This window comes from Glycine soja, chromosome 20 (assembly GCF_004193775.1).
Source record: "Glycine soja cultivar W05 chromosome 20, ASM419377v2, whole genome shotgun sequence".
Taxonomy (NCBI): domain Eukaryota; kingdom Viridiplantae; phylum Streptophyta; class Magnoliopsida; order Fabales; family Fabaceae; genus Glycine; species Glycine soja.
The window spans coordinates 38,670,188-38,695,158 of NC_041021.1; the positions used below are offsets into that span (position 1 = coordinate 38,670,188).

Genomic DNA, 24,971 nt, shown 5'->3' on the forward strand with positions numbered 1-24,971 from the left:
TTCCGTAAAACTCGGAACAATATCATAAATATGAGTTTAAGGAAAAAATAGCAACGAAGCATCCAAAAAAACCACAAAATGTCAGACAAATAAAAACATAAACACCGTTTTAATAAAATCAAAATAAAAGAACCTCTATCTTCCTCGTAATTTCTCTAACAACTTCTTTGCCAAAGTCGCTGTTGTTACCATAGCCTATTCCAAAAATAAAACATGTTAATTTTTTGTTTTTTCTTTTCCTGGGGTGCATTTTCTAAGCAAAACGTGAAGACATGAAAAAACACACAAAAGGAATAGAAAGAAAAGTGAAAGGAAACAACACGAACTCGTGAGAGTATTCCAAGTGGTTCTGTGAGATCCTCGTGTAGAGACCAACGCGAGCAGCAAATGAAGAAGAAGAAGAAGAAGAAGAGAGAATGCATTGCAAAAAACTGGTGGCTTCAGCATTCCGGGGAAATTTCAGTTTTCGAAAAAAAGAGAAAGATTTAGAATTTGAGACAAATTATCAAGCAAAATTAAACGAAAATTGAAATTTGCCAGTTTCAGAATGATACGTGGAGTTGACAGCAGAAAAAATGTTCAAAGCAGGACACGTGACAACGAGGTGGCACAAAATCAAACAAAACTGGAGGGCTATAAAATCACCAAAAAACCAAGAAAATGGACAGATGTCAACACTTCAGCCATGGGCATTTTAGTATATTTATCATACTTCAGTTTTAGTATATAGATATTGATGTAAGATCTTTATTTAAAATTTATATATTTATAAAGATTGGTGTGTTTCGTTTGTTAATAAGAATAATCCAAATAAAATTGATATATATGTATATTACTAATGATATATACATTTATATGTATATAAATTAATATTTAAATATGTATATTCAAAATTGTAAGAATTTGACTTCTCCGTATGTTAATATTATTTACATACAAAAAATTTAAATATTATCAATGAAATATAAGAAAATTAAATTAAATAATTATCATTTAAATTTTTCTTTTTGTTAAAACTTTAAAGACAAATTTACAACTAAATAAAAAATATTAAGCACATACCATATTAATTTAAATTCTTATTTTTCTGCATTTAAGATCTATATGTAATTGTTGTAGAAAATTTTAATTATATATTAAGTTTCACATCTAAACACTCATACGCACCTATATATATATAAATATTTTTTTACGACAATTATTTTTGAGAGATTTTTAAATATTAAATATTAACATATTTTAAGATAATTTTAATTATATTTTTTAATTAATGTACTCCAATTAAAAAATAAGAAATTTTTTGTGGATAAACCTCAAAAGTATTTGTTAAAGTATATTTATTTTCTAATTAAAATATGTTAACAAGTTAGATCATCAAAATATTTTAAAATAATATTAAGTTGTAACTCACTAATATGTTCCAATTAAAGAAAATAGATGTATAATAATAATAATAATAATAATAATAATAATAATAATAATAATAATAATAATAATGAGTTGGATATTCTTAAATATGCACCCTCACCATTGTACAATAAACCACTTATTTTTTGTTTTCTTCAAATAAGCAGTAGCTATCTAGCAAGTATAAAATCCTAAAAATTCATCCAGATCCCTATCAGAATGATGCTACTGTTTCCCACTCCAGATCAGATTGCATTAACAAACCGGTCCATATATTTTTGCACTTCACAACACATATCCCATACATGCCACAAATCATAATATAGTATGAGGGAAACAAAACATAAAGGAAAGTTGCAAACAGTGAAGAAAGAAAACTCAAGACCGTAAAGATTCAAGTTACTTGCTAAGTGACTTAAGATGGGCAAGGGAAAAACCAAATAAAAATTTCCTTATTATAAACATAATCAGGCCATTTTCCAATATTAAGCTTTGGAGATCATTGATATTTAAAAAAATGCATGATTATCCTCACTTGAATTAAATTTATAATGACAAGCTTTTGAATGATTATAATTGATAATGTCTTAGTTGTGTGTCCTTTTACACACGTAACCAGTAAGACAAACTTTATCCCATTAAGGTTGGTATAATTCAGCCTGTTTCAATGAACAGGAAAAAATTAAGAATTTTGGTAGTCCAAAAAGGAAACAAAAAAAAAGGAGTAAGAAGTTTAGTATAGTCCTAAACAATATTATAAAAAAAAAACTGTTTCATATGCTAAACAAGTGGCTTAGCATCTGAGATGCATTCAAGCAAATACCTACGAGTGCAGAAAAAATAATCAATACACATACCACTACATAAAGAAGGTCTGAAATGAAGTAAATGTAAAGGCGTCTTACTTGCTCTATTGCTCGCAGAGTTGGCCTCAACCATATTTTTATCCAAGGTATGTGCAGCAGCAACATTAATGGCTAGTAGTCCATTGCTCATCTTTGTAAAACCTACCCCAAATGCTTTTGGAATAGGAGGGCGTATGCAACAAAAGTTAATCCATAGTTCTACAAACTACAAACAAACCATTCATTTGCATATACTAAAAGATAAGGTTCAATTATGGTAAAAGTAAAATTATTGAGTGTGTTCAAATTTTTTATAGTTTACAATTTAACCCAACAGTGACAGTACCTATCCTACTTTAGCATGATAACACAAGGAAAATTATCTAAATCATCCGAGCACCTGAAAAATGGTCCTGAAAGGAAGCAAAAAGGCCTTTTTATTCAGTTCCGATGAAGGCCTTAAGACTTGATGAGGGGATGGAGAAAGGTGGATTGAGTGTGAGCAAAGAGATTTTGCATAAATTCTTAATACTCTTAATTATATAGTTTATATATAAAAAATGTATTTTAAATATCTATATTCAATACTTTATTCCACATTGGATTTATGTCATGAGCACTAACAATTTATATTCAGAATTCCATTTACACCATTTAAGAGCTTAAACTATGGTTTGATGTTAGTTGACCTTTCTGGAGGACTTTGGCTTGTTAAAGGATGCAATCTATGCAACCTGTTAATTTATGAGCATCACAATGCAACAGTCCAATATTTAACATGTGTCAAATTTCAACTTGGCAACAGCTTACAACCCTTTGCTTTTAATTTAGATTCTAGACCAAAGAACTTCAAACTTGATAGCACAAAGTCAGCTGTCTTTTTCTTCATATGATCAATTAGTAATTCATCATACACAATTGTGTTGGATTCTGTCAAGAAGTTGCGCTCCCTCAAGTTTGAGAAAACTTTCCTGGCCTCTTCAATTGTTCCATGCTTACACATGCCAGAGATGATTGAACAATATATGACATTGTCTAGAGAGCAACCTTGTTCTATCATCTCATTTAATACATCAATCACCTTCTCAGCAACATTTGATTTACATGCATGAATGATGGTAAGACTATACTTAAACTCCATTGGTCCATCACTAACATTGCCCAAGCAATCGCGAACAAGCAACATGGCTTCGTCAATCTCTCCAATTTGGCAAAGCCCTTTAGTGAGGCTACTATAAGCTGCAACTGAAGGAATGCAAGACATCTCAATGATCCTATTATGACATGCACATGCCTCTTTAATTTCTCCAAGGTCAACAAGGCATAGAATCGCAGTACAATACGTAAACGAGTCAGGTTTCAAGCTTAAGCCTTTCATTTCATCAAATAGTGATAACGCTTTCTTCACCTCACCAATCTTGTGAAGAGAATCCATAAAAATATTATATATTTCAACACTAACATGACCCTTTTCTTTCAATTGGCCAAATGTCTCTAATGCCATCATCGGTCCCTTCTTCTCCACCAAAACAGAGAAGAATTTGGAGAGATCAGCAATAACAGGAAAACCCAACTTCTGCATCTGCTCAAGCAACTTGCAAAATTCTTCCATTCTATTTGCTTCAGCATATGCAACCAACAACGGTTTCACCATTAAGAAGTCTGGCTCAAGGCCTTCCCGAACAGTCAATTGGAAAAGCTTGTATGCCTTCTGAACCCTATTCAAATTGCACAAACCTTCAATAAGGCAAATATAAATCCCCAAATCAGCCCTATACCCGGAGCTCACCAAATCCTTCAACAAATCAAAAGCCAATCCAACCTTACCCTCAGCCACAAACGCCTCAACCAGCGCTCCATATATCACCCTATCCACCAAACAACCCTTCCCCTTCATCTCCCTGAACAACTCATACCCCTCCTGAACCCTCCCCCCTTTTGCCAGCCCCACAATCATGGTAGCATATGCCTTCACATCCGGCTCCACCCGGTCCCTCTTCATCTCCTCCCAAACCCTCAAACACGCATCCAAATTCCCTGCAGGCACCAGAATCTTCACCAGCGCCATGTATGCAAACACGTCCCGGCTTACACAATCTCTCCCTCATCCTCCCCAAAACCTCCAGCATCTCATCAATCCTCCCACACTTACATAGACCCTTCACCAGCACCATGAAGGTTACACTCTCCTCAACCAGCCCATCCTCCTTAAGATCATCATAAACTGACAACGCCAAGTCCAAATGACCCGTCCTAACCAACGCATCCATAACCCTATTATACAAAAACACCCTCGGCTTCACCCCAAACTGGTTCCTCATCTTCTCATACACATGATAAACTCTAAGCCCTCTATTGGCATCACTATGCATACGAATCAAAATCTCGAATTGCTTCTCGCTGGGGGGCTTGCCCTGGGACTCCATGAGCTCCGGGAGCTGGTCCGCGGCGCGGAACTGGTGGTGGCGGTTCAGGCAGTAGGCGAGGGCATTGTAGGAAGCGAAATTGTGATGGTAGCCTCTCTGGCTGCCGGCCCAGTGGAAGAATTTGGAAGCGAGGGTGTGATTTGTTTGAACTTTGAGAACCTCGACGACCAGATTGGGGGTTACCCTGCGGAGCTTGCTGAGTTCGGCGGCGACATTGGGGCACCACTTGTTGTCGTTTCTGCGGAAGGCATCGACGATGAAGCGCGCGATCGGGGAGAGGCGTAGGGAGGCGGAGGAAAGGGTTGATGGGGAGGGGTTTGAGTTTGGGTTGGAGAGGAAGTGTGGGTCCCAGTTTTTGATGTTGAAGGGTTTGGTGGTGGGTTTGGGTTGGGAAGGGTTAGGGTGTAGGGTTTGTCGGTCGGAGAAGAGGCCGCCGCGGACGGTGGGGCGGTTCTGGGAGGGGTTGCGGTGGCCGTAGAAGAAGTAGAACTTGTTGGTGGGTTTGGGGGTGGTAAATGGAGGACCGCAATTTCTTAGTTTGGTTGGCTTTGGAGGCATTTTTAGTTTAGAATTTCTGTTCTATTATTTTAGGTTGGAAGAGCACTTGGCGTTTGACTTCTAGGTTCAGTAACGAGAGAGAAGAAGCGTTTTCGAAGAGAGAGGCAGCAAGGTTTTTTTAGCCACGTTGCTGTTCACTTCCCAAAACTGAATTCATCCCCTTTTTTTATTTTTTACAGTTAAGAAATAATCCAATAATTGATTTCTTAATTCGTTTTTTTAATTGATAATTTTTTTAATTGTTTTTATTTTTTCACATGTACATACCTGCAAGTTCTTACAGTTGCACATATCTGCAAGTTCTTACGCATATCTTCCTTTCCAATGAATCTTTGCCATTGCAGTAAGAAGGACTTTGGTGTAATAGTAGGCATGGATAAAGATGATATCTACAAGGTATAGCATTGATTCTATGCAATTTCATTTGTTCCAAACTTTTGATTTTGAGTACCTGTTATTTTTGGTAAGTTCTTTACTAATTTCCCTTTCTATTATAGATTCTAAAAGAGGGTTCAGATGGACCTGATGCTGTAACTGTTGATCGACATGAAATTAAGAGTGGGCTATTTGATTTGAAACTTACTGCCCTAGATCTGCACAGTAAGACTATATTGGTTAATGATACTGTCAGGGTGCTTGAGGGTCCAACTAAGGTCTGATTCATATTTCTGAACTGCAAGATTTCTAGTTGTGGTATATTTGGAATTTTCATGCCTCACATGATACTTCCATAATATGTCATTTTGCAGGGTAAACAAGGCATTGTTAAGCACATTTATAGAGGGATTGTCTTTTTATATGATGGAAATGAGGAAGAAAATGGACTTAACTTGTAAATCTAATATGTGTGAGAAGGTCAAGCTTGTTGTTGGTGATTGCAGTGGAAAGGTTTGTAATCTTTCTTGTATCGTGCTCTGTTACAAACTGTCTGATGACTTCATTAGAGTTTTTAATGTTTTTAATTATGCTCCATACTCAGGATAGTGAACCGGGTCCTTTAGTCTTTGAAGACCAACCATCATCACCAAGATCTCCCTTGTCACCAAAAAAACCATGGCAAGCAAGAGAAAATAACCGTGAATGTCTGTAAAGATACATGCGTCCTTGACAAGTGTATTAGCTGTGGATATGCATGTTTCTTATTTTTTTTCTCAATTTGATAATTGTGCATGCAGTTAACTGTGGGGACAACAACAACATGTTTACTATTGGTCAGACGTTGAGAATTAGGATAGGTCCTTTGAAGGGATACATTTGCCGAGTCATTGCCTTGCGTCGTGCTGATGTTACTGTGAAACTAGATTCTCAGCAGAAGGTTCTTACAGGTTTGTTTATGATGGTCAACTCGAGTATTGTTTCTTGATATATTAGATCTTTATTTAGAACAATTTCTTCAAAAATGTTTTCACAGTTAAATGTGAGCATCTTTCTGAGGTTCAGGGGAAGAGTACTGCCATTTCATCAAGGTATTTCTGTCATTGACAATAACTTTGCATGCCGCAATACTTCTTATTGATTTTACTTTGATCGCACCTGTGAATATTGTCCTGAGTTTCCCAATGTTTTTTATATCAGTGGTGATCCAGATTCAAGTTCATCTAAGCCATTTGATATGCTGGGTACTGAAGGCAGCTCTGGAGGTGGGAATCCCTTATTCTCTAGTTTTTTGTCATCTTATCCTGTTATCCTTTAACAAGAAAAAAATTCCCCTTTAAATGGATCACAGTATCAATTAACTTGTGTGCTAGTTACCTTTCCCGTACTGTTTGGTCTTGTTTTTTTTATTTACACATGAATCCTGCCAATTGTAAAGGTTGGCTAAATGGAGTGGGAACGTCCACTGGGGCTGGTGGATGGAATGCTGGAGGGGCATCATCCACTGGGGGTAGTGGATGGAATGTTGGAGGGGCATCATCAACTGGGGGTGGTGGATGGAATGCTGGAGGGGCGTCATCCACTGGGGGTGGTGGATGGAATGCTGGAGGGGCGTCATCTAAAAGGTATATTTCATAGTGATATTAGTTAAATCTACTTGATTTTCATCTGCTTTATAGTCAATATTATATTCAACTAACATATATCCTGGCTAATTTTGCATGATGGGTTTATTCATCAAAAGGAAGATTCTAGTAATGTCCAGATATTGTCCAGTAATCTTGAAATTCGTGATAATTGGGAAGGGATAAGTCATGGCTATGGAGCATTGATGCAGACAATAGTATGCCACAGATGACAATGCAACAAAAACATATTTATGCCAAATAATTATGAATAATGTTGAATTGACATATGCAAGTATGGCTATTACGTACTAAAACCTAGAAAGCATAACCAAGTTATGTAGATGTGGGTGTTGTGACCTTCTTTATACGCCATTTCAGTTTTTAAATGTTCCTCTGATATGGAACATTGCCATTTTTAAAAACCGTATCTAATTGATATATCAAGGAATTAAAGTGTTATTGTATTTACATCATCTATATTATTATTGTTTTTAAAACATTGACCAGATGATTTAAAATTGCAAATACCCGGTCTTTTCTTTCTCATTAGTGATTAGTTTTTAACCTCAACTCAAAAGATAGTTACTAATTTTTGACTTTTTTGTCTTGTGATAACATTTTGCAGGGATGCAGGGTCTAATCATTCTGCTCCAAGCTTATTGGTATGTATTGCCTAACACCCTTTATGTGTGTGTCTTTCTCCATGCCCATCTGTCCTATTACCCCCTTTTGTTCCTGTGCATGGTCTAACCATCCTTGATATAATATTTATCCGTTTACACCCAGTTGCTTTTTATATTTTTGATTTTACTGCATTTTAATTTAATATGTAGACATATTTTTGTTTTTGCAGAATACAGAATCTACCTCAAATCCATTCAGTTCCAAGGGTAAAGTTGTAGTGCATAACTGCATATATAATTAGCATGTCTTTGCTTCTAGTTAACTACTTGTTCATCATGTTCCTCATTGCTGTTGTAATGTGTAGGTGCAGAAGATTCTGCTTGGGAAACTAAAAGTAATTCTAATAAGACCTCCTCATGGGGTGCTGCAGTGGATAAGACTGGAATTGCTTCTAATGCAGATCAGTCTGGTGGCTGGGGAAGTGGTGGAGGGAGCTGGGGTCAGGCAGAGCATAAAACTGGAAGTGTGGGTGATGGCAATCAGAATAGCAATTGGAATACAACCAAGGCTTCTGAAGGGGAGTCTTCTGGTTGGAACAGTATCCAAAAGTCAAATGAAACTTCATCAGTTGGATGGGGTGGTGGCAATGGGTTTAAAAGTGGATCAGATGAAGGAAACTTGAATTCTACTTGGAGTGGCTGGAAGTCTGGATCAAGTGGAGTCAAACAAGCTGGGAACCCTGCTGGTACTTCAGATATTGATGCTAATCAGGATGCTGGGTGGAAAAACAAACCAAATAAGGATGGGAGTGAGTCATCTGGTTGGGAAACAAAAAACAATTGGAATGCTCCAGTCTCTTCATCAAATGATAAAGTGGAAAAAGGTAATGATCAAGGTGGGTGGAATGCAGGAAAAGCTTCAGGTGGTTCGGCTGCAGATTTCAGTCAAGCTTCTAGTTGGAAAGGGGGGCTGAGTGAGCACACCCAAGAAGGTTCTAATTGGGGCGACAAGAAATTTGGTTCATGCGATGTATGTGGTGATTCCAGTGGAAATCAGGGTAGTAATGGTTGGGGTCAGAAAAGCAATTGGAACTCTGGATCTAGGAGTGGGAATGAGACCCAAAATTCTCACTGGAGTTCTGGGCGTAATGAGCCTGGAAATCAAGATTCCAACTTGGACAAGAAAAGCAATTGGAACTCTAGAAACAGTGGAAACCTGGCTTCCGATCCAAAAAGTAGCAATTGGAATTCTGGATATGAAAATTCCAACTGGGGAACCAATGTCAATAACAAATCTTCATGGGGTACTGGAAATGAAAACAAGAATTCCAGCTGGAGTTCTGGGCATAGTGATCCTGGAAATCAAGATGCCAATCAGGGCAAGAAAAGCAATGGGAACTCTGGGAACAGTGGTAACCAACCTTCTGATCCTAATAGCAATTGGAACTCTAACAAATCCTCTTGGAGTGCTGGGAATGAAAATAAGAAATCTAATTGGAGTTCTGGGGATCCTGGAAATAAAGATTCTAACTGGGGCAACAAAAATAATTGCATTTCTGGATCTGGTGATGCTAATCAAAACACCACTTGGAGAAGCAATAGCAGCTGGAACACCGCAAATGCCTCAAGCGATGATGGCAATGAAGGTTCAAATGAAAATTCTGATGGAGTAGGTGGTGGGAACTGGAGAGGTGGTTACCGGGGTAGAGGTGGCTCCGACAGAGGGGGTTTTAGAGGTAGAGGTTTTCGGGGTAGAGGAGAGCGTGACGGTTTCAGTGGACGAGGGGAGCTTGGAGGCTTTGGTGGCCGAGGGGAACAAGGAGGCTTTGGTGGTAGAGGTAGATCAGACGGGGAAGGTTTTGGTGGTAGGTGGGGATCAGAAGGAGGACGTGGAGGCCGAGGCAGGGGAAGGAACGATCAATCTGGTGGTTGGAACAACAGAAGGGATTCTGGTGAGGATGGGCCCTCTGACTGGAAGAAGGGGGCAGATAATGGTGGATGGAAGAATAGTAATGGATCTCAGGCTTGGAACCAAGATACTGGTGACAAGGATAGGCAGAGCTGGAGCCAGGGAAATGCAGATAAGGAGCATCCTAGCTGGAACCAAGGAAGTGGAAGAAATCAGAGCTGGAGTTCAGCAAGTGGAGCTAATGATAATGGATCTCAGGCTTGGAACCAGGGAAATGCAGATAAGGAGCATCCAAGCTGAAACCAAGTTGGAAATAAGCAGAGCTGGAGTTCAGCAAGTGGTGGAGGTAACAATAATTGGAACAACAATGGGTCATCGCAGACTGCAGAGGCTAGCTGGAAAAAATCTACAACTGAAGGGACCAATATCCAGGGTGGTGGGTGGAACAAGGGATCTAGTTCAAACACTACTTCTAAGGATGAGACCATTCAGACACTTGGTTGCCAGTGCTTATCAAAGTTCATCTACTGTCAGGTGAATTATACAATCCAAAAACCCTAAGATACCTATTGGCTGCTTGCATTTGTGGCTTATGCATGATTGTAATTGAGTTAGATCAATGTTCTCTTGGATTTTTGTACTTGGGAACAGAAAAAACCTGCAGACAATGTCTTTGTATACAACCAAAATTGAGTGTATATACTAGTATTCTAGTAATTTTCAAAAGAGAGTTGTTTGATAATTGTTAAGATGTCACACGTTGGTTAGTAATATGGTTGGAATACTCCTAATAAGACTTAGTCAGTCCTGTTCCCTTTAGCTAATATTTGGGAGTGAGTTAAGCTCAACCCCCATGTCTAACATGGTATCTAAATCTATTCAGTCTTAATGTTGGGTGCTCTAGATGTCCAATCTTGGGTTAGGGGGTGTATTAAGATGTCAATTGAGCTAGCTTTTGCAAGTGAGTTAGGTCTGATCTGTTTTTAATAATAACTATAGGTCCTTCCTTGGGTGATATTCAGCCTTTCAAAAATGATTTATTGATTGGTTTTCCTCCTCCTACTTTCTTTGAACCTATAAATTAGCTGATGTCAATTTGCCATGCATATTCATTCTATTGACATCATGAAAAAAAAAACAGGTGGATGCTACTTATACTCATAACATTGAAAAGTTGGTGCCGAAAGTGTGCATGCTATCACGGGAACATGGTGAAGCATGTGAAAAGCGCTGCTTGAGTGCATCAAGCTTGCAATGCCTTTCAGCAATGGTAATTGGTGCCTCATTTTGATATCCTTTGTGCTTATGATGTTTTACATTTAAGTTCATCGAGTTCTGATTGCTTTCCAATGTTTATTTTCACGTAAAATTTCATGGTTGCAGTGAATTTTACTGTTGTTTCAGAGTCTTTTAGGAGTCAGGGCATTGTTTATTTGACTTCTTTTTCTCTTGGCAGGTTTGGTTTATGGCCGAATTTTCACATATTTTTGTAGATTTTGATGAGGTATGTTATAAAATTAAAGATGCTCCCATTGAAATCATTGTAGCCTTTTATTGAAGCTTCCTTACATATGCAATTGTAAATGGTTCCCCAACTTTGAGTCATTATTGTTGGACTAGGCATATCTCTGATAATACTGAGGTGAAAATATAACGAAATAATTTTTTAGATGGAGCAGTGAAAGTTTGGTTAGAAGTCCAAGAGGGCAAGTTTGCTTTAGATAAAGGTTGGGTTATTGACACGATAAATGTGTTGGGATTAAACCGAAATGGAGCACTACCTAAAATTGAGATAGATGGAGAACCACCAATGAGTATCTCAAATGCGCAAGTTAGCACAACTGAACATAAATACTTGTATTGGTAGGGAGATGGAGAGAAAATATTGATGGTAGGGTTGAAGGGTTTGAATATCCCTGTAGGTAAAAGTTTTGCTGTGACCTGGAAGATGGGATCATAACTTTGAGATTGTTTCATCTTAATTGAAACTTTGTAACCTTCTTTTATGTTTTCTATAAATCCCATTAGTGTCGTGGAAGGAGAGATGAGCTAGAATTAAGCTCTTCCTTTTCCATACTAACGGAGGCTTTTAGATTAAGCTGCCTCTCAATGTTATGTTGAATCTTTGAAATGCTTGAATTCAAATTTCGTTCTGCCTTTGGTGCATAGTGCACCCTGATTAAACGTATCAATTGTTTAATAAATGTAGTCAATACAAATCCTGAGAAATGTTAAGTAGTCATTATATTCCAATTCATGCAAAGATACATGCACAAGCAAGGACTAGAGGAATTAAAATCCTGAGAAATGTTGGCCTTACAGGTTACAAACGTGTTTCTGAAACTATCAAACGCAACTTATTTCCTTCTGACAAAATCGAAAAATTGAGTACTATAAATCTGCAGAGTCAGAGACTGTATTGATTATTGATGAGCCACACAATAAGAAATGGAGGCAAAGTAGCTTTATTTTAAGTTAATTCATCCAAAATTATGTCCACCTAAAGATGTTCTGTACCAAAATGCAATATTGCAGAATCAGAGTGTCAATCAAAAGTTTTTCACATTCGTATGCCATCAAGGAGTTGAGTGAGAAAAGGACCATGAATTTAGTCAAATGATTCAAATCTACATCAACTCAGAATTATTTACTGATTGAAATTTTTAACCATTAGTTCAATAAACTTATAGAAATTACATGTTCACCTTGTTTCTTTTCCTTTCTCGGATTGGACCCATAACCTCTCATTTTTTCCATTGCATGTCCTTCTACTCCTACTAATTACTGTTGTCACTGTATTTTCATATGCTATAATTGTTGGCCTGTCGTTAGTGTCACACAGTTTGACCAGCAAAATTTTATGTGGAGAAAGACTTACGTTCTGAAACTTTATCAACAAGTTATAAAACAGTAATTGTCAATTCAAAAACAGATGACATAGAAATAAAGAGATCTAAATAGCCAATTTATCTTGATTCAACCCCAAATACCCAAGGTTAAGTCTAGTTTTCTCACTTACAGAGATTTTTCATTGTAATCAACCTGATTACACCTAGAGTATTCTCAAATCAGACTCTCCAAGCCTATATACACTATTCTAAAACCTCTACAAGGTACACTGTAGTATTTCTTTTTTTTGTAGCCTCTACAGGCTTTGCACAACCTCATCAATACTAAGGCTCACTCCCTAGCTTACCTTAATCAAGGACTCTTTGGATTTTGGTGTTTGGGTCTAAACTAAGACTCAAACAAAGGAAAAATATTGAAATATAACCCTGATCAACCCAACCAATAAAGTGCGACACAGAAAATATGAACAAATTGTTCACTGTTTATGATCAACAAGATTTTCTTTTTGGCACTTCAACGAAATTGATCTCTTCGATTCTACATTGTTTCTTGGCCTTTTTATTTGAATTTTTCTCTTTACTCATCTTATTAATATCTTGCTAAGTTGATCATAACATTATTTTAATTTTCAAATGTTAATCTTTTGAAATCCTTTCATCATTTAAAACTCGAATATCAGGAACCATATGATCATGCAAATCTTCAAAGCCTATATAGAAATAAAGAGATCAAAGCAGCCAATTTATCTTGATTCACCCCCAAATACCCAAGGTTAAGTCTAGTTTTATTTGAAATTTTCTCTAAATGATTGTCTTGTCTGGTATTTTAATCTTGATCCACTCCATATATAAGAGTAAAATTTGCTAATTCTTGCATTCATCATTGTTAGTATTCTGATAAAATCATAGTATATTTTTTTAATTACAAAACATGCATTCGTTTGTAAATATTAAAATCGTAATTTATACGATAGATTCAGCGTAGACCGAGTCTAATCGAACAAGGGGCCTACAGTGGATTGAAGATACAAGATCACAAAAATTGGATTTTGGTTAGAGTTTGGCATTACTCTCTTCTAGCTTTGCTGTTTGGTAAAACAAAGTTGGAAACTAATTAGGCATTTTGGTCGATTATTAGGTGAACAACAGTCTACTTAAAAGAGAAATGACCCGTGTTTTAGCCGACAGAGGCGTCACTCTCGCTAATTGTTTCTTGACCCGATACGAAGTTTTTGATTTAAGTTGAACTGGTGTGTTTTTATTTTTGTTTGACATTTCATCTGGGTTGGCGTACCCACCATGTTTCTTCAAATTTGCTAATTAAATTTGTCTCGTATCGGTTCATGTCTTTTATGAATAATTAATGCAAGCCAATTTTAAATTTGTATACAAATATTTATATTAAATATCTTATGTAATTATATTTGATCTCAGATGGAATTAAATATAAATTCTGAACTCACATTTTTGGATAAAAGTGGCGACATTTGTAAAGATTATTATGCTTTAGTCAGCAAGGAACTGAGTATCGGTGTATCAGAGCGAAGAAAAGAAAATACCTGACTAAGATGAGAAATCTAGATTTCTAGTATTTATAGGTGAGATGCTAGTGAGATATAATAATAGTTCATAATGGGTTAATGAAATTTTCTTAAACAATAATAAATAGAAGAACAAATAATTTTACTATGTTTTTTTTTCACACCCTCACTCTTTCCTGATGAGCTGCTCATTTCAAATAACTCCTCATTCTATATTAAACATGGATATTTTTAATATTATCTCCCTATTCTTTTTATTTATATATTTGATTTGATTTTTGTTCTTAATTGGGTTTCTCTTTTAATTTATTGCTTTCTTTTATTTTTATGTCTAAATCGAAGAAACCACTTTAAATTATAATTTATTTTGTGTTGTGTAAATTAAAACATAATTTATGTAATAAAAGTAATTATTTTTATATTTTAATATTAAATAAACAAATATTTAATTTATAACATGTAATACAGAAACTAAATTACTATACATTTTTTTAAAAAAAGTATTATAACATAACAATGGAGAAAAAAAAAACAAAAATTATACACTAAAAATATGTTTGGTAGTACTCAAAGTTATTAGCACAAGTAATTTAGCATTTAGATTTTTTATCTATGATTATCAAATGATTATTAAATTCTCAGGTTAACTTATAAATTTGACATATTTTATGAGTTCACATCCACATTTCTAATTAATTTGTTAACAAACTCACTTTTTATATATTCGATAGACTTAGAGCATACTTGATATATTCGTGAGTTTAAGTCCAAGTTTATTGAAATGCAAAATTCAACTCAAAATGTTCATGTAATGAGCTACATTTTATTGGTTTAAGTTATTTTATGAATTATCTAAGTGACCTTTGTCTTTTTTAATTATTTAAGTGCTATCATTTTAAGAATTTATGTTTTGTAATTCTGTGAAATTATCTATGTTTTATTTGGTGTAGTTTGAATGTGTCTAACAGTAATGTATTGCTAAAATTAATTATTTAGTATCATGGAGTTTGTTGTTTACTATTTTACTTTATTATGGTGTTAATTAAAATGTTAAATTAATATGTTGTTTATAAGTATTTTATTATTTTTTAACGAAGCATATTCTTACGAGTTTATAAATTAAATTTATAAAGCTCCTACAAATTTACATACACTATCAAGTTTGATAACCTTATTTTTAATTAAAATATGTGATTTTATCTCTAATTATGATTACAAATATCATTTTACCCTAAATGAACACCCCAATAAAAGAAAATTAGTCAAGTGCTAAATAAAAGTATGATTTTTTTTTTAAAAAAAAAGAAAAGATGAACTATGACTTTGGTACAGTGTAATTTGCTCTCACGTAAGTCCTAAAAGTATTAAAATTTCAAAAAAGTTTTTGAAAGTGCAATTTAAGATTTATTTGTCACTTTATCAATAAAGTTAACACATATAATTATTAACACACTATCGATCCTAAGAGTTGATGATACAGGCATAATAATAATTTGATGTGTACATGATAGTTAATAGTATACATTTAGCAGTCTAATTAGAAACCAAAATAATAATAATTAAATTGCCACTTATCATCGTATATTACTCATTGTCATTGTCATGTACACACTAAATTATCACATATCTTTTACGTGCGTACCATGAAGTGTTATTAGTTGACAAATTACACATGTAAAGGAGACAAAAATGTTAACTTTTAAAAAAGTATGTTTTAAAATTTTAATACTTTGGTGAATCGATAGTGAATGACTATTTATCCTAATAACTAACGAGAACAAGGTTTGGTAGTTCCGTATAGAGTGTGTAGGTAGTAGAGTAGAGTGTACTGTGTAGAGAGAGAGAGAGAAATGAGAAATCACATACTAGTACTACAACAATGCATCATCGTAAGTCGTTGACAAGGGTGACGTGTCTCAGGATTAGGCATATTAAAAATTGAAAGACAGTAATTTAGTTAGACAAAAACGAACGGCAGCAGCATTTTCCACGCAACCACCTAGGAAGGACACTTGTCCCATCACTCACCACGTCGGCGCTATTGGCGGGAAACCGAAGCAAGCACCTCTCACTCATTCACTTCCGTAACCCACATGCATTCTTTCTTCGCCTTTTTCCCCACCCCACACTCTCTATAGTGGTCAAACACCATCATCATCATCATCATTCACATGCATGTGCATGCATACCACCCACCCCATATCATCATGTGCATATATAATACCATGATGCCATGAGTCACGTGACCCCCCATCATGACAATTGAAAATATCTTACTCAGAATGGGACACCAAATTATGCACCACACACTCTCACTCTCACTCTCACTCTGCCTGCACGCACGCATCACGTGATATTCTATTACTGGCCGTGTTAATACTTGTATTAAATAATGACAAGATATGAACCAACTTGATCCATGACTAGTTATGGATTCTTGCTTGCACCTGACAACCCTTATTATTTAATTTACAACTCTAATGAATAAGACACTATCCTCGCACGTTCATTTTTTAATTTTCTTCCGTTAAACAAAACTGACCATTTTAATTTATCTCTAATAAAACGTTTTTATTATAAATTATTTATCCAGTCTTAAAGCATTACCAAACACAACCCTGAAAAGTAATTAAGGTCACCGCTTCTTGTTCCCCACACATGAATTATTAATAAGGATTAAGGACGTGTTTGGCATTTGATAAAAATGAGAGTAATAGTATTTTATGAAGTGACCCTTAATTAATTAATTCCGACCCCTTCATATTTGCAGACACTGTCGTCGTTTGGCGAGATCCCACGTTGGAGCTCAGTTATCGCAGATGCACTACGAAGAACCGCTTCATATCCCAGCAAGTCTTCTCTAATCACTATATTATTCCTAAAACTACTTTCATTGTTGCTATATTATTAAAAGGTGATAAAGCATTTTTTATATTTATCCGATAATGTATTACTGTTTACTGTTGCTATATTTTAATACTAATTCCCTACGCAATAAGATGTTAAACCTTTTTTTGACAGGAAAGATTGTTAAACCTAGTTAAATAGAAAAGTTGTTAGATTTTTTTACTTTTAAAAATGTTTATTTATCAATGAAAATAAATTACTCAGTAGGGTGAAAATAGCCCATCAATTAATTTATTTTTATGTTAAAAATTAAACATATAAATTTTTCATATTTTTATTACTACTAAATAATTTTTAATACTATTTTTTTTTTCGCTTTGTAATTACAATATTCATGCACTGCATCATGGATTCTTGCCACCTATTACTATTAAATTTCTCATATATTATACTAACATGGTGATCCATACAATATATGAAGACGTATTACACACCATTTAAAAATAAAAAAATATTTTTCCTATTTAAAAATATAAAAATATTATTTAAATTATAAAATTTTAGAGTGCAGTATTGAATTACATACACACTGTATATAAAAAATGTGATTTTAGAATAATATTTTTACCTGGATAATTTAAATATTAATACAATTTCATAAAATTAAATACTTTTATTCCAGTATAATGTAACTTTGTGTTCAAATGAATTTTTAATTAAATAATGCTAACCATCTGTTTTTCTTTTTCTTTTTTAAGCAAACTAACTTTCTATCATAAAAAAATAAATTTCTTAATTAATATAAAATTAATTAGTTTTAATTTTTTTTATATCCCTTTGGTTTGTGGATTTCTTAGTAATTCACATACTATTATGATACTTCACTCATCATTTTTATTGGAAACAACTTTTTATAAATAACCTTTTTTAAAACTTTGACAATTAGTCTTATCTGTTTTCAAAATTAATGATGATTCCTATATATCAATATGAAACTTTACTGTCACTCACGCGTTTTTTAAAATAACTTTCAAAAAATCATCCATTCTATACACCCAAACACAATTAACTACTAAAAAGTAAATAAGTGGTACTAATTAATTTTTTTATGTCATTCTCATAACTGCTGGATTCCTCTCTTTCTTATATTATTCTAATATTTTTTTTTATAATTTCTTAATCAAATATATCAAAAGTACTAATTAATATTTATCTTTTTTAATTGGGATTCACCTATTTTTAATGAAGATAATTAATTTCTTAATAAGTGTAAAATTTATCTGATTTTTCTTATAATCAACGTTGGGGGAGTACTTAAGTTTAAAGAGGGGATAGTTTTGTATCGGTAATGTAAACATGCATTAACTTATAACTATAGGATTTACTGGTGTTAATTCAACCAATTAATAGTTTGTGCCTAGTGCAACTTATATTTTTTTTAACTTATTACATATATAATTTAATATTGAAATGTTAAAGTTTTTATATGTGTATCACTATATTAAGAATCAAATACTGCTGAGTCAAAAAAAGAAAAAAAAAAAGAATCAAATACTTCATTTAAAGATATATATAATGCAGTAAAAAAAATATACACATACGTACTCACACAAACAGTAAGAAAAACACAGACACGCATAATGATAAAAACATAGACATGGACACCGCGAGAGAAAAAAACAGAGGAAAAAACACACAGGCAAACAATGACAACTATATATATGAAAAACAACACATATAAACACACACATCTAATAAAAAAAATTGTCTTTTTTTAAATTATAGCAGCACGTATGACCACTGGGATCAGCAAGTGGTGAAGAATTGGGATAGATGCATTAGCATTTATTTTCAATTTTCATAACTGTTACTGCACACTAAAAAAATTCTCATATATTCTCACACTATTTTCTTAACAATTATGTTTTTTTTATATTTATATTTTAAAAAGTCATCTTAATTCTAATCTCATACGTTAAACATTTATTGATAAATTATTTAAAAATTTAAAAAGATAAAAATATTTTCTTTATGATTAAAACAAAATAACAAAAGCATCAAATGAGTGTAATAACACTATTAACATGGATTCATGCATAATGTAGCTTAAGCTACATTATTATAACGAAACTCTATAAAAAAATTATTATAACTAGATACATATCTCATTCGCGATATATATATATATATATTATAAAAGTGTAATAATCTAATTATTTTCATTATCAACATATTGATATGAAGCATCAGCGAACCTATACTGTGATCGAGGGTGCATCTGTATTCCCTATTTTTTTTTAAATTTACAAATATTTTTTTAAACATAAATTTATAAATAAAATTTTATAATTTATATTTTTATTTCACCTATATTTATATACTTAAATTCATTGATTTTTATTTTTATCATTTGTCTTCTTTAGACATGGGTTATCTGTTAAATTTATTGATGATTAATCTTTGTAAAAAAAAAATCGAATTAATTACTTTTATTAAGATTTCCTTTACAGATTATAATTTTTTTATTCACAAAATTTAAATTTAAAATATTCTTTAAAAGGGAGCCAAATTTAGAGAAAACATTTTATTGCGTATAATGATCTATCCCATCTAGTTCAAACATAATTGTTTTCTTATAAAAAATAAATATAATTTAAAAAATATTATTATTTTTTCTTAAAATATTCTGACACATAGTAACTAGCTGTCAAATGGAAAACCATTTTATTTTTACAATATAAATTAACACTTATCTATATAATTATATTATTATATAGTAAGTGTTGAATCAAGCAAAATAAAGTAAGAGCATTACAGTTATATTTTGTTTAGGTATTTTAAAAAATATTTTAACCATTATCTTAAAGATTAAATATAGAAAAACATTAAATATGTTTAATCTTTATCATTAATATACATTATTTCATACATATATATAAATTTAATATGTGTAATTAAAGCACATGATAAATATTTCTTTTTAGATAACTAAATTTATAATTGTTAATATTTTTAAATTTGTAAATTATTTTAGAATTTTGTACAGAAAATTATATTGTAATTAAAATTCATTATAATCAATATTTTTAAGATATAAATTAAATTTTAAATTTATGAAAAATATTTTATATTCAGATAAAATATTATTTTTAATATTGACAAATTCTTTTAAAGAATGACTGAAGTTTTAATTTAGAAACAAGAATAAAATTGATTGAACGTGAAAGACAATACATTCCATCTTCAGATATCTGATAAAGATTCTGATAAAGATAAAAACTAAAAAGAATTTGAGAAGATTGATAAGTATTTTTTTGGACTAGTTATTAATTTGAAATTTATAAATAATAAATTTGAAAGAATAAATTTTAAAAAATAAAATCAACTATTCAAAATGTATAGAATTAAGACAAGACATATCCTGTTGAAACTTAAAAGTGAGAATAATTTTTGAAAATCATCTTATCGAAGGATGTTATTTTATATTGATAATATCGGAATAAATTAAAATTGTACTAAAAATTTTATAATAAGACAAGAAAGATCTTCTATAATATGTTATCCTTAAGATATTGTATGGTTCGTAGCAACTAGCTGGAAATAATTCTTTATCTGTATAATTTTTCTGAGATAATTCTTTATCAGTATAATTATATTATATTATTATTGTTGTTATGTTTATGATAAATTATTCTGGGTCCTTAAATATATGTAGGAGTTTTAATATTAAATGAGATTATCAATTATAATACTTAAATTTAAAGATAATTTTGAAATAAAATTCATATTTATTATGATAATATTAAATATAATAATTATTTTTTGATTTTGATGATTTATCCTATATTATTTATATACAGAATGAGAGAGCTAGTATATTAAAAAAGTAAATAATGAAACAAATCAAACAAAAAAGTAAAAGTATTTTGTAAAAAGAAACAAAATCATCGAAAAGAGTATATAACAGTAAAAATACAGTTACCTTATTTTCCTTTTTTCCCTTCTTTTACCTTTTTAAAAAAAATTTAAATATCATTTACTACTTTACTCGGCGAACAGACAGGCACCAATATTGGTATTTCCAGTAAAAATACTAGCAACGGTGTCCGTTATCATTGTGTGTTGATAACCGAAGCGCTCCTTTGGTTAGTCACCGTTGGCGGCGCAAAAAGCTGCATCCCCCGAGACTTTCGTTCTCCCAATCTCTCTTCACGCGCGTGTGGTTCACCTCGCGTTGGATCCTCGTAACGGAGCTAGCCCTGCACGTTAGATGCACGCGTGGAAAAACAGAAACATCGGATTCCGAGGAGGTAGTATCGAAAGACGAGACGTTGCACACTTACACTATGTTGGCATAATATACGTTGATGGGTCATGCATGGTTGATCTAGTATGTGCAGTGTGTCACACAGAGCCCATGCCAGCTCACACCTAATAATAATGGAAATAAATTAACTTTGCATAATCGGTCACTTTAATGCGAAATTTTGACCGGCGATAAAAAAAAGGCCAAAGGCCTGTGCTGTGTAGAAGTAGAAAGGGGCCACTCACTGTGAGAGAAAAACACTGCCACGCATAGAAGACACTCTGAGACAGAGGAGAGAGAAACCAAGAGAGACAGAGTAGCCTCCTCCTTCCCAGTGAAAAACAAACAAGGTAAATTTCATTGTGGACTGTGTAGTTTCAATCCTTTTCCGTTGAATTTTCTTCTTTTCCTTCTCGAGAAACACGGCCTTTTTTTATTTATTATTAGTGGTCGTGTAATGGGCTTTTCTTTATTTTTAAAAATATAAAATTCTCAGTCTGTCATGTTTTTATAGAGATTTGCGTTCGTTTCACTCTCTGTGTCAAGGTTGGCTTTTTTTTCTCTTTTCTTTTTCTTCTGGATTTATTGAGCTTGTTTCACCCAAGTCACATGCCAGTGTTTTCGTTAGAGCGATAAAAACTAGTGTTTTGTTGTACGGGAAGATACAATCTTGGCCTTAGATTTGTAATATTTTATCTGGGGAACTAGACCAGACTGTTTTTGTTTTTGTTTTGTTTTTTGGTTATATATATCAGTTTCTTTCACCTGTTGATGCTCTTTTCTCTCCTGCTTGGGCGAGTGAAGAGGTGAGAGAGCATATAAAAGCTTGAGGCTTGATTTCTGCGTTTCTTGGAGAATTTGTCTTCAAAAAAAGAAGGGGCAGCAGTGGATTTATGTCGTCTGGGTTTATTCTGGCAGTGATTGGGGCTCCGTTGAAGCTCTTCATTGTTTATGTTTCCGTTTTTTTCTTCCTGACTCGCTTAGTGTTCTACTGTTGCTGTATGCTACACTGCATCCTGAGCCACAATACTGTGAACCCATCTGTTTCAATGCGATTGAGACCAAAAAGGTTCGTTTGGTGTGCTTTTTTTTGTGTTTTATATTTCTTTGGTTTTATTTTTATGGGTTTTGGTTCTGTTTTTTTTAGCAGGACTTGTTGTGGAGTGGAGTGTTTCGGAGGCTTTCACATACAAAGATTTTCTTATCTCTTCATATTCTTAAGAGGGGATTTCACCTGATACCTTGAGAGATTTTGTTACCCTTTTTTTCTTCGTTTCTTCCTTTGAGATTTCCTTTCTTTGATTCCATTTGGTTTCCTTTCTGGGTATTCTGAGGGGTTTTTGGAGGGTTTTTCTTTCTCATTTTTTTTCCACCATGCCCGAGTCTCGGAAACAACCGGCTTCTAGACCGAAGCAAAAGCTTCATCACCACTCCTTGCAAGAGTCCAAGGCGATGAGAAAACTTCGCATCATTTGCGACGATCCTGATGCTACTGATTCATCCGAAGATGAGACTGAGAAGGTTCAGAGCCCGAGAAGAGTTAAAAGAAACGTGTCTGAGATCTCTCTTCCCCCTCTTCCTCCACCATTCACCACCACTCCTGAAACCAGCTCCTGTGAGGTGAATAGCGGCAAAAATGCAACATTGAAGGGTTTCATTGAAGGTCAACCCCAGAGTAAGAAGAGGGTTTTGACTCACCCCCCATCAACAAGGAGGAACACTTCTGGGAAATTCAGAGGTGTTAGGCAGAGAAAATGGGGTAAATGGGCTGCAGAGATTCGTGACCCCTTTCAGAGTACTCGTATATGGCTCGGCACTTTCAACACTGCAGAAGAGGCTTCCCAAGCCTACGAGGCCAGAAGGCTTGAGTTTGAGGCTATGGCAGAGGCTCAAGCTTACAAAACTAGTTCTGTTTCTGAACCTTTGGCTACAATTTCTGATAATAAGAGTAACTGCTGTAACTCTTCTGCCGCTGCTATCTCCGCCGCTGCCGTCTCCGCCGCTGATGTGTCTGTATCTGAGAAGTTTTCTACTACTTTTGATGACTTAGAAGAGAGTGTGTTGTCTCACAATTCACCATCCTCTGTGCTAGAGTTGGATACATTGGCTTCCAAATCCCTTGAGAAGGGCAATGTTTCAACCGAGGAAGCTATTGAGGCTAATGATTTGGTGGCTGAACTTGCAGGGTTAGAGGTACCAGATGTCAGTCTGTTAAACTTGTTACCACCACCATCTGATTCTGGTGGTGCAGCTGCTGCTGTTTCATCTGGGATTGAGCCAAACTTTGGGCTTGATTTTGATTGGCTATCGTTTAATGATTATGGACAAGGTTTTGATGATTTCGGTGGCTTGGAAGATATTCATATTGGTGGGTTTGATGACAATGAGCCTACTGAGCTTCCTGATTTTGATTTTGGTGATTTTGGTGCTGATGAGTTTGCTGGTTGGATTGAGGAGCCCCTGAATATACCTTGTGCCTAAGTTTTGCAGAACTACGTAGGAATATGAGGCTAGATTTCTACAATATTATAAGTTTTGTTATTTATAAGTTAGTCTTTCTGTGAGATCTCAGGAATGATGAGTTAGTTTTTCTGTGGGATCTCAGGAATGATGAGTGAGTGAATGGTTACTATATGCGTTTTACATTTCATTTGTTTTTGATGGAGTTGTTAGTTAGAGCAGTGAGATGGTGAGAGAATCCTTTGGGTTTTCCCGTGCTGTTAAAGAGCCGTCCAAGGGAATCTCGAACCATGATACTATGTCGTAATTTCAAGGTTCTTCAATGGCAGAGTATTAATGGAATGAAAGTTAATGTTTTGCATCGTTTTTTCTCCAGTCTCATTGCATATGAATTGGTCGTCTCATTGATATTTGTCTTTTTATTCACGAATTTGCCCATGTGCGAAGATCTTTTTTGTATTTTCTTCATATAGTCATCAAAATCTCTTGGCTGGTTGATCTGCCTATTTATCAGAATGGATCATGGTCACCTTTTATGGATTAAGATTCTAAAATTGGATAAGAACTCTGCATTAAGTAACATAATATTGATTTATTATTAAATATTCTTGAATTTTTTAAGTTAATTCATTTATTAATTGTTAAGTATTTCATTTATTTTGGTAAGAAATTAAATGTTTTTTTTTTAAATACAATTTTAATTGATATTTATTAAATTTATTTAGTTGATTTCACTTGAATTAATAAATTGAAATGTCTCTTTGATTTTTTTTTTTCAAAATGTCTTTATTTGATTTTCAAACACTGATATTTAAATTCAATTTATATTGGACGTTCTGTACAAACTAATTTTCCGGTATTCTTAGATGGTTACGTTAATGTCATTTTTGGTTTAAAATAATATAAATATTTTGGCTTTAAAAAAAAAAGTTGTAGAGTTGAGGAGGCAAGTATTATATGCAGAAAGTGGGGCCCAAAGGGAACTTGGTTTTGCGAAGCATAGCTCGTCAACCGGAGACAAAGAAAGGTGTACTGTAGACGTTAGGGTACACAGTACAGCACCCAGCTGTAACGCATTACACTCTCACACCCTTTGAGCACTTATTTAAATTATAAAAAAGATTGGTAAGATAATTTTTTATCTCTCAGTAAAAATATGTTTATAAGTTTTTTAACTAGTACCTTTTAAGGTAGTAT

General features: G+C 33.7%; 1 protein-coding gene and 2 pseudogenes across 3 annotated transcripts; 2 read left to right on the forward strand and 1 right to left on the reverse strand.

Moving 5' to 3' along the window:
* Positions 1-2,797: 2,797 nt before the first annotated feature.
* On the reverse strand, positions 2,798-5,405 carry LOC114402294 (annotated as a pseudogene).
* Positions 5,406-5,560: 155 nt separating this feature from the next.
* On the forward strand, positions 5,561-11,955 carry LOC114402096 (annotated as a pseudogene). The gene is made up of 13 exons (XR_003664388.1): positions 5,561-5,632; positions 5,734-5,889; positions 5,986-6,124; positions 6,216-6,318; positions 6,412-6,561; positions 6,648-6,702; positions 6,812-6,876; positions 7,050-7,236; positions 7,865-7,901; positions 8,093-8,129; positions 8,228-10,305; positions 10,913-11,041; positions 11,228-11,955. The product of XR_003664388.1 is annotated as a protein RNA-directed DNA methylation 3-like (transcript).
* Positions 11,956-21,866: 9,911 nt separating this feature from the next.
* On the forward strand, positions 21,867-24,143 carry LOC114403081 (ethylene-responsive transcription factor ERF118-like). 2 transcript variants are annotated; one of them, XM_028365808.1, is made up of 2 exons: positions 21,867-22,383; positions 22,465-24,143. In XM_028365808.1, the coding sequence occupies exon 2, from the start codon at positions 22,689-22,691 to the stop codon at positions 23,793-23,795; it is 1,107 nt and encodes a 368-aa protein (XP_028221609.1). In that variant the 5' UTR covers positions 21,867-22,383; positions 22,465-22,688; the 3' UTR covers positions 23,796-24,143. The 2 variants fall into 2 exon arrangements, with proteins under 2 accessions (XP_028221609.1, XP_028221610.1); XM_028365809.1 differs by having other exon boundaries at positions 22,241-22,383; positions 22,462-24,143.
* Positions 24,144-24,971: the final 828 nt, after the last annotated feature.

Excerpts from the sequence above, each read along its gene's own strand:
- LOC114403081 (XM_028365808.1), top strand. The coding sequence starts at position 22,689 with ATGCCCGAGTCTCGGAAACAACCGGCTTCTAGACCGAAGCAAAAGCTT.